At 38.2% G+C, this 10,841-nt stretch overlaps 1 protein-coding gene across 3 annotated transcripts in view; it reads left to right on the top strand.

Moving 5' to 3' along the window:
- The window catches only part of LOC119726985 (PRKR-interacting protein 1 homolog), a 50,527-nt gene that overhangs the window by 32,161 nt on the left and 7,525 nt on the right, over positions 1-10,841 (top strand). For all 3 annotated transcript variants that reach the window (XM_038198846.1, XM_038198844.1, XM_038198845.1), the window contains exons 4-5: positions 4,511-4,611; positions 7,639-7,724. In XM_038198846.1, the coding sequence (XP_038054774.1) occupies positions 4,511-4,611; positions 7,639-7,724 (187 nt within the window). The remainder of the gene's footprint in view (positions 1-4,510; positions 4,612-7,638; positions 7,725-10,841) is intronic.

Raw genomic sequence — 10,841 nt, 5'->3', positions numbered from 1 at the left:
CATGTAAATAAAGGTTGTCAGTACCTGTATTTGTGTCTGAATTTACTTAATCCAGTAGTGGATATCTAAAGCCCTTATACTGGCCATCAGGGCTGGGGAAGGCAGGATGTTAGAGGAACTGCGTCCCAAATACCCCCAACACCATCTAACTGCTTGGCGATAGGCCACATGTCTATACTTTCTGTAGTGAAAAAAATTGAATTTTCCAGAGTAATGCAAATTACATGTAATATCACCATAGCTATCCTTTTAAAAAAATGTTTTGTCGCTGAAAAATAAATTTAAAAAGATGGCCCAAGAAGACTGCAAACAAAGATCAAGTGAAACAGTACATGTACAATGTTTTACTCACTGGTCAATGGTTCTCTCAATCGCTGATCGTCCATACTGAGATTGGTACTGGCGATGAGCAATCTGTAATGTGGTAGGATTGACACATGATGCCTGAAACCACTCATGAGTTGTGCGGCAGGACCTACCGGTAGCATCCATCTGCAGCTCATCCATCTTTTGCCTTATTTCAGGAACCTCATGCATTGTCATGGCAGCATTTGCAGTGTGTTTGCTCAGCTTGGAGAACACAGCAATTACATATGCACCTAAAGTTGAAACATAATGAGTTGTAAATTCAAACTACAAACAGGTCACATTTCAATATCGAATAAAAATATCACATGAGGGAAACCATTATGTTGATACAATGGCCAGTGGAAAGAAATCCCTGCAATTACTCATTAGCCATCAGAGAGGGATAACATGTCCTAAAAAGTGAAATTTAGCTGGGAAAATATTGAAGAATTTAGTTAGAAAACACTTCAAATTTTTCATACCAGTCTCATAGGGTTTGTACCAGTGTTGCCGGAGTCAAGACCTCCAAGTCCGAGACCAAGACCAAGACCGAGACCTCATTTAAAAAAAAACGTACACAATAACTAGCAAGTTGTGTACAAACTTGTGCACATATTGTAACAATATCATGTGTTAACTGCAACAACACCACGACGCATGCGCGTCACTTTATTGCATGGTGTGCTATGGTATTGAGATCCCATACTATTACATCCCCCTTTCCTTAAAAAGTAAAACAAATAATAAACATTATGCTTTGGAAGTGGACAACAAAGTTTTGCATCAACTATGCACACAACTGAGAATCTGAGAATTTCACTTTGTGTACATGAAGCATTCTAGATAATGTCACAAAACAGTTGCTCGTTTTAAACTTTTTCTTTTTGTTTGTTGTCTGCTTGTTTTTGTTTTGTTTGAACAACAGAAATTATTTCTTTCATTGGAATTAAAAAAAAATTGATTTTTAATGAAAATATTCCCTTTTTTTTGGAAGTAAAATTAAACCAAAAATAATAGTACAGAAAACAAAAAAAGTTTTGTGTGAACTTCATTTTTGAGAACAAATAGTTTCAACACTTTTTTCTCTTTGATAACAAGGCTTTTTTCTTCCTTTTAAAAACAAACTTGCTCCTAACTGGTAACTTGGAATCAACTGTAACTGGACTTCTTTGTTATCAAATCTAACAAAACACTGTAGGACAACAAGAGTTAAGTGTTTTAGTAGTAAAAACTCGTTTTATTCGGACTAAGCAACCTCTTTAAATGTACAAAAATGAATTCATGTATTTAATTGTAATTGAGCTGATTTCGTTGTTGTAATAAATTGTATTTTTCGTCACTGTTCAACTTCCTCTTTAGATATCAAATGGATTTATATGTCAGTTATATGAAACAAATATCGAATGGCTTTAATTTGTGAAATGGAAGGAATATTATCGCTCAGTTAAACTTACTGTCATCGCGACAGAAACTATCGTAAACCCTTGCAAGGTGAGCTTTTGGCAAGGCTGCAACACTGACTTTACTGGATGGTGTATAAATCCAAGTCCGTTAGGTAATGTTTGATGATTCTTAATTGCTGTGATGTGGGATATGACGTTTTGAACACCCTTAGGGGCGTATAGCAGCATAACACTGCATTGTGTCTTAAATTGCTATTTATACAGTGAATATCAAAGTAAACATAATAAAATGATTTGTTATAGTACAGGAGGTTGGCACGTGTGGTCTAGCGGTAGAGCACAGGATTCATGATCATGAGATCGTGGGTTCGAGCCCCGCCGTGGCCATGTGTGTTGTGCCCTTGAGTAAGACGCTTTACCTCAATTACTCCTCTCAACCCAGGTGTTAAATGGCTACTGGCATTATTTAGCGCTGGAAAGGTAACAGACTTGAGTCTGGCCCAATCGCTTTGAAAGAGAGATGGGCACTCCGTTCAGGCACAGGTTCATCCCCTTTACCTTTACCTTATTTTTTTTTACAGGAATAAACTGGGCTACTTAAGAATAAATAAATGTTGGTTAATAGTATTTAAAAAAAAAGGTTGACCTACAATCATTAAAGTTGTGAATACATGTACAGTCGACCATCAACCAGCACAGAGAAATCTGGTTAACCTGTTCAAATTGAGAATGATTCTGTGGAATCGACGGCGAACATATACCAGACTGCCAAATGTTGTTCACTTCCTTGACACTTCCTTTTCTTAGCCAGTTTTATGCCATAAACATTACATAAACAAGATTATAATACCGAGGCAATGTGTGTAAAGTTGTAAATAGAAAATTCATTGAATAATTATGAATTAGCCTGGAATTTCGCAGTAGAAATCGCAAAGTAGCTATACAGTCCACTGAGAGCTTGTTTTCCTTTATTAAAAATTGCATCACACGGCCGCCATTTTGTTTTATGTTTTAACAAATTTAGAGCAGAGATTTGACCACTCTTTGTTAAATATCGGACGACTAGTTACTTTACGCTGACTAAATCATAAAACAGTCACCAAGTTGTGCTATAAAAACACCCGCGACGTGTCGCACTTACGACTTGTTTTGTGAAATGGATCGCAGGACGTGTCGCAGCTGCAACGCATCGTAGGGACACTACGCGTCACAGCGCTGCGATGCATCGTAAGTTATGATGAGTTTCATGAAATAGGGTGCTGGGGAGCTCTGCTTACTAGAGAAGGTTGGTCATCAAGGGCACAACTAACCAGCTGCCCCTTGCATGGGCCCAAGCTGTGGATGCAAACATTGAAACAGATCGTGTGCAAAGACTCGGAAGGTGGACAACTCAGGATATGCTATTTTCACTATTCCATGCCATCACACTACACAGTCAAAATGATGCAACTGTAAATTTGTACTCCAGTGACTTTTGGACAGTTACAGTGTTTAGTCTTTTCTTGTTTCCTTTTTATCTGCTATACTCATTCTTTTGTGACAGCAAAGATTCTTATCTAGAGGTTGGATGTAATTTATTTACTCTGAATTTACACCACCAAAAAAAAGGGTTGGTATTAGCTACAAAGAAAGAAAGAAAGAAAAACAATCATAAGTAAACATCAAAATTAAACGAAAGAATTAACACTTTCCAATGATCAACGAAATAATATCTCGGTGAATCTAAAGTAATTTAAAAGATGACTAATAATGCAGAAAGGAAAATAAATGTACCTATAAATCTTCTAAAGAACAACATAATAAAGTGTCCTTAAATTCAAAGTTAAAATATCAGTGTTCTTTCCTCTACTGCTCTAAAGCCTGTAAGAATAAACAATGCCTTTAATTTTAATCTCCTTTATAACAACTAGTGCCTTGCATCAACTGAAGGAATGGTATAAGCCACATGTCTCAGAAGTGGGTACCACAGGAAGTGCTTTGTGGTCTACCTAATGAATTATTCATGATCCACACTTAAAGAGGAAACAGCTATTTCAGTGCTCAATGAAGCAAGTTAAAGGAATAAGAAATTACACAATTAAGAAACTGCTTTAAACATAAACGAAATAGCCAGATAGTAAAAACATAAAAAAATCCTGTCACACATTTATTAAAATATAGTTTTTCCAAAAGTTGTTCCTGTGTCCATCGTGCCATCCTTTGATGTAAGTTTGTTTAAACTTGTAGATTAGGATATCACTTCCAGTTTATGTTCAGACAGCAATGTTCATTATGGGTCATAAAATTGGTAAATATCTTTTTGTATTCACAAAATTACACCTATATTGTACATGTACATATGAAAAACTCAAAAGTAACATCTGTTAATGACTGCCTTTTTCTATGGATGACCAGTATTTTTGGCCCATTTTAACCTCTTGTGAACTTTGCAACCCTCATGAAGGACGAAAGTCCGAACATTTGGCACAACTATCAAAAGTGAGCACTGTATTAACTTTGTATACATAAATGATGTGAATTATGCACAATCAACTTTAATTTGAAATGATGTGCACAAATTCATAGTGTTTTCATTCGTGTGCCAGGAATATAGAGTGTAAGTATGTCAGCAATGTGTTCAAGAGTCCCCCTTTACTCTCTCTCTTCATAATGGTTGAGGGGATAAGAAGGTAATGGATACTACTTTTCATTTCAGTTTTGTACTACTCAACACCAAGCCCATGTCTCATTTGAATTAAATGTTATTTCTTTCTTTCTAGGTTCAAGTGCAGGGGCTGGTAGTGGAGAGTTTCATGTCTACAGAGGTTACAGACGTAGAGAGTATGCCAGACAAATGCACATACATAAAATAGCTGAACAGGTATTTCAGAAGTTTAATTGCAAAGTATGTTTCTGTTTTGTTGTACTATTCTGTGTGAATGAGAATGTTTAATTGAGTGAGATTCACTCACAGGAAGCATTCAAAAAGTATTAATGACTGGTTTGTTCAAAGATGTATTCAGGATAAATGCACAATAAATATGAAAAATGCACAATAAATATGAAATCTATCATCAGATATCTCTTACACTCACCTTGTGGTGTCTATTGACTATGTCACTCAAGCAATCACAATGGGCAACTTCCATGCGAAAGGAGACACGGCTGGAAATTTGAAGATTTTATGGAAGTTTCAAAACTGCAAACAACTCAACCTCAAATGTGCGATCAAATAAAAGGGGACAACAAGACCAAATGTTATTTGAGTGGTTTGCTAGTGAGATAGAATATGGCAAATTGCATTTTCTTTTGGAAACAAAATGGGGACAAGTATTGATTTCAAATCATTTTGGCGTCTTGTTTGAACTTGCAAAATGCAAATGTTATTGTGGGTTTTTGAGAAAGATTCAAACTGGCCTTTTATAATAAAAAAAACACAAACTAAGGCCCCCCCAAAAGCCTCCGGTTTGTGGTCTTTCTTTTTTTCAATGTAAGATGATGTCTCAACACTGCCAAACTCACTGGTTTGACTGGAATCCTGCTGCTGCACAATTTTAACGTGTTTTTAGATAAAATGCTCAAGGGAGCAGACTAATGACCAGCCTGACAGCTCATGCACGATGTCGATGTTGCTGTATGGTCTGACGTTACCGTTTTCTTTGATTTTTGTCTTGACTATCCAAAGTTCCTGAAGAATGTTCGTGTCGGTTGAGATCTTAAGTGGGTGCAGAATTCTCAAGCCTTATGGCCTTGTTGAGGTCACCTCAAGCTCCACCCTGAAGGATACTTTGGAGAGTTTTAATAAGGGGATCAAAGTGTCATCTACAACATCAGTCAACATTTGAAGAGAAAAAAAGGAGGGGGAAAAAAGCCGGGTCGCCGCGCCACTTTTGGTGCAAGCTCCATACCAGAAACTGAAGACTTTTTTTGGCCGTAGAATACTACACTTATGTTTCAGTATGTTTATTATCGTGTGTGAAATTAATTTCAGACTCGTAACATCTGTAAATTTGTATAAAAACAGACATGATGTTTCAATAACACCAAAGTAGGTTTTTGGAAAATGTCATTGGTGTTTGTATAGAGTGAAGCTATATCTATCACAACGTACCGTTAGTTATTTCATTAAAATTCTTGCAAGAAGCTTCACAGCCCTGGGAAGGCCATAAAACAATCTTGTACCCCCAGTTGCTCCCACCTCCCACCATGGAAATTTGTTAGTCCTATAGTTGACCATGGTTAACGGGTATAACGGGTATAACAGAAATTGCCCCCACTCTCACCCATTGTAACATCCAGCCTCCACCTCCCCCCACCAAGTCGCCTCCCTAAAGCTGAACATTAACAAGAAAAATATGAAAACGTGAATCTCTAATCAAATAAATATGTGTTAAGGGTCTTTCTAAAGACATCCAAGGAAGGACACGGTCGGATGTGCTGCGGGAGATCATTCCAGAGCCGAGGTGCATGTGCCTGGAATGCATTGTCACCAGCTGCAGTAAATATTCTGGGCACTAGGAGCAGGGTCATGTCCTGACTGGAGCGGAGGCCAGGTCTTGCAGAGTGATGGGGCATGATGAGAGAGTCTCATCCATTTCTGTAGGTGTAGAATGCAATTTGACAGAGACTGGAGAGCACTGTTCACTGAGACGGGAGTTTTGGGATCAGTGAAGGTGTACTGCACAACACCATCAGCAAATGAGTGATAGTGCATACCTTCATTCTGTCTGATAATGTCTGACACTGGGCTCATGTACATGCTGAAACGTTGACAGCTGAGAACCAGGCCCTGAGGAACGCTGTAGTCCAGGGACTCAGGTTCGGACAACTCACAGGCAACTTTGAATCTACATTTGTGATCTGAGAGGTAAGATGCAAACCACGACCTAGCAGTGCATGAATATTGAAAGCACTTCAGACAGTCTGTCGAGCAGGATATTGTGGTCAACTAAGGCAGCCGAAAGTTCCAGTAAAACAATAAATGAAGCAAACTTCCTATGCATGGCATGAACTATGTCATTCTTGACCCTCAAGAGTGCAGTCTCTGTACTGTGATGATGTTGATAGGCTGACTGAAGGTCATCATTCAGGTCCAGGTGCTACGAAACTTGACCGAGAGCCACTCTCTTAATGATCTTGGACAAAATGGCACGTTAGAGACTGGTCGGTAGTTCTTCTAGCTTTCGCAATCGAGATTAGGTTTTTTGATGAGAGGTGTCAGGATAGCTTCCTTGAGGGGCAATGGAAATCTACCAGAGCTGAGGGATGTGTCATCTACATAGCCAGTATACAGACGAAGGAGATTTTTGTCATGAATGACATCTTTAATACCTACAGTTTCAGGTTTCATTCACAGAAAAGTTTATTTCGATAATAAAGTGGGGAAAAAAACAACCATTTTGTGTTCATCATTCTGTTGTTCTACAACAAAGCCAGCTATTTCAAAGCCTGTTTTCTCAGTTGTGTAATTCGAACTCCAAGGAAGTAATTAATATGCAAATACATCATACATGTATCTCCAGAACAGGAGGGGCTATAGAGCTCTATAAAACACCAAATGAAAGCTTACATTATGGGTTTTCCAAACAAACTCAATTTCACTTTTTTTGCGACATAATACCCTTTTTTTGTGGAGCCGGTCAGATTTGCCATTCATCAGGTGTCATTTAACCCTTGGAGGAAGAATACATTAAGCAGTACATCCAGAATTACAAAATCATATTTGTCCGATTTGAAAGGCACAGGGAAAAGTGGACCCCAAATTGATAGAATATGAGCATGAGAGGGGAATCAGTCCAGTTCTACTTAAAATATAGCATGTTTCTCAATGAATAGCAATTATGTTAAAAGCCTGATTGAGTGAACACTAGCTGCAGGTACATGATGTATTCATATCTGTCTTTTATAGGAGGAGCATGAAACTGAGTTTCAGAAGAAATTGGAGGAAAATCAAAGATTAGCTGAAGAGAAAACAACAAAAAAGAGGAATAAAAGGTAAAATAGGAGAAAATCACAATTCGAAGTTAAACTAGATTTGTATCAGTTTTGTATTTGAATCACTTTTCATAGCCAGAACACCATCACCAAGACAATGAGTACTTGTTCATGTCCATCAACTACATGGTGAAAGTGATCTTTAGACACAATTAGACACAGTACCAGGGGCGGATCCAGGAATTTTCGCAGGGGGGGGGGGGGGTTTCATCACCAAAAAATTCTGAAAATGTACACAGTTTTTTTTCTCTGGACACTTGGCCTCCGTAAAATTAAAACACTGGGGGGGGGGGGGGGGGGTGTACCATTTTTCAATAGGGGTGCTGTTCAAATTCGATGATTATTAACACTAGATTACAGAATGGTGTACCGTATTTTGAACAGGCAAACATTATACCAGTAAAACTTTTTTTGGGTGTCACAGCAGGGGGGGGGGGTTTGACTTATTTTTTAGGAAATTGTATGGGAAATATATTTTTTTGACAGAGCTGGGGGGTTTTTGACCCCCAAAACCCCCCCTCTGGATCCGCGCCTGAGTACCAATCAGTAAGTTTAGTTCTAAAGGTATTTTCATCATCTGCCATATCTTTTAATGTCGGTTCATGCATGGATATGCAATATTATTGGACATCTTTCTCATTTATTAACCAGTCTTCTGAACTTGTTTAACACAAATGATCATATAATTCGCATGTGTAACAAGGTTTTGGTTTCAGAGAGTTCAATTTTGGTTCATGACCTCATTCAGAACTTTAAAATAAGACTTCTAGCCCCACATCTATGGAGGAACTCAGTTATACTTTGAAATACCATTTTATATGAATCTGCAATATTGCAGTGTTATGTATCCTAATGTGCATGGCAATTTGGGATAGACTCCCCTTCCAACTGTAAGGCGCCCCCAAAATGGGCACTTATGGTTAAAATGTATGTGACGATTGTGCTGTTGAGAGCAACTTCACAGCACAACAGGCAGAATCAAATTCAGCACCCTCAGAATGAGTAAGAACACCCATTGTCATGTTGCACCAGAAGTGAAAACAGACTATATTTTCAAGTCAAGATGGGATTTCTGGCTCGCTGTCTATTTTTCAGAGTTGGTTTATTTGTTTGTTTCAAATTGCCTTTGAATGCAGGAGAAAGCATTGTAGATTTCAAAATGTTCCCGGGCCCCTGACCTCTAGCAAGGCACGCCTTCACTCAGATCTGTCCCTGGTCCATGTACTTGAAACTCCAGCCACTGTAACATGGGCTGGAGTTTTTCCCGCATTGAAAGCTGCACAATTAAACTGCAAGTTTAATTGTGCAGCTGTAGTTCTACAGCTTCACATTGATTTTTTTGCATCAGGGCAATTCCACGGTTACTTACGTTACATTTTTGATGTACTTTTGAGTTTCCTTGGGCTGTAATTACCTTACTGAAAAGGTTTAATAACTGTTATCCCCATGGTAGATAGAGTAGACCTAGACCTACCTAAGCACCAAAGATGACATCCAGAAAAATGTGTTATGTATGATAAACAAGACGCACAAAATCAGTTACTCACGTTACATTTTCGTATTTCAACATTAAAGCGGGCCTATAACAAAATGTGGGGCAACTCAACCAGGGGCGACTTTAAACAATCATCTGACCAGACATTTTCTTCAGAAAAGAATGTTGCAACTTGAAGCTACTATTTGCTTCATATACATGTATATGGAATTCGACTAAAGGTCATCTCACTAACAGTCAGTCATTGCAAAAAATAATCTTGAAAAGACATGAATCTGAGGCTGACATTTTCTTGACTCTCCATAGACTTTGTACACAGCCGCTAAAGTGGCGCCTGGATGACACAGCCGCTAACGTGGCGTCTGGATGCTTCATTCTTTCCTTTCTTCATCCTGTTAGTCTGAGAAATTCCCCTAAATATCGGAATTACTCATTATCCCCAATATATCCCCCTAAATATCGAAATTATTCATTATGGTGTCAAGCGCATCAGCTACAGAGAGCCTACATTGTACCTGTTCAATTAGCACCTGCTATTGAAACCTGGAAGTAGAGAAAACTCAAGGGATTTAGCATCCTGATGCATCATTCAACTTGCATTGCTGTGAATCTGAGGAATGATGAGTTGCGACCTCAATTGATGTATTTTTGAGAAGGAGTTCATTATACAGTGAGGTTTTGAAATGCATATTCAACAACGTCTTTTTTGTGAACGCCAGGTGTCCTCTGCATGGGAATGCGTTCAAATTTCTCTTTTGACATTCGATGGTCTCCCAGACTCATTCCCAACCCCCATAACTATGGATACTTCCAAAGTCCACAATGGAAGCACCGGGAACCAATCTAAGTCTCCACCAACTCTTCTTTTATTTTAACCTCAATTTGCATGTTGACCCCAAGTGAGCGTGGTTAACCTTGGGGAAAACATTTTTGCACATTTTTCATCATGAATGTTATGTTTCTCGTAGTAGCTAAACCTTTTGAAATGTTTTTATAGAGATGATGTTGTTATATTTAAAGGGAATATACATCATTTGCTTTTACTGTAATTTTCAGAAATGGATGGAATTGGGAGGTTGGAAATATATAGCAAATATAGTTACACTGACTTTTTTGAGGTTTTGGGTTCGAAAATGCTATAAAAACCAAGAAAAACAATCATTTTCCTGTAGTCTGGTTCCCTGACTCCATATAAGAAGAAACAGAGCAGTTTACATACATTGGGGAATTGTAAGGTCAGGGAACCAGTGTAGCTGGCTCGTACCCGTTCATAGGTTTGTAATCGATTGCAAACAAGTGCGATGGTCAATTGGGGCCAGTATTTGAAAAAAAAGCCAGTTTTTTCCAACGCTGATCGGCCGATCAGCGTTTGAAATTGATACAAAAATACCATTTTTCTTGAAAATGACAGTATACCAGGTGCCATGATTTTACAGGATGCTTTACACTGTCATTCACTAACAGTCCAGCAAGGTATTTCAAAATGATTTGGTAGTTTTATTTTTTGATGTTTGCAAATGTTGTATTTTCCCTTTAACTATTGAAGGTCTGAAAGAAACCAATTTTGCAAAATATTTTAATACAGGGTGAGTAAAAAAACAAGTGCGACTGCACCATAACCT

Source organism: Patiria miniata, unplaced genomic scaffold, assembly GCF_015706575.1.
Source record: "Patiria miniata isolate m_02_andy unplaced genomic scaffold, ASM1570657v1 HiC_scaffold_2, whole genome shotgun sequence".
NCBI lineage: Eukaryota > Metazoa > Echinodermata > Asteroidea > Valvatida > Asterinidae > Patiria > Patiria miniata.
This window is presented reverse-complemented; position numbering and strand designations above follow the sequence as displayed.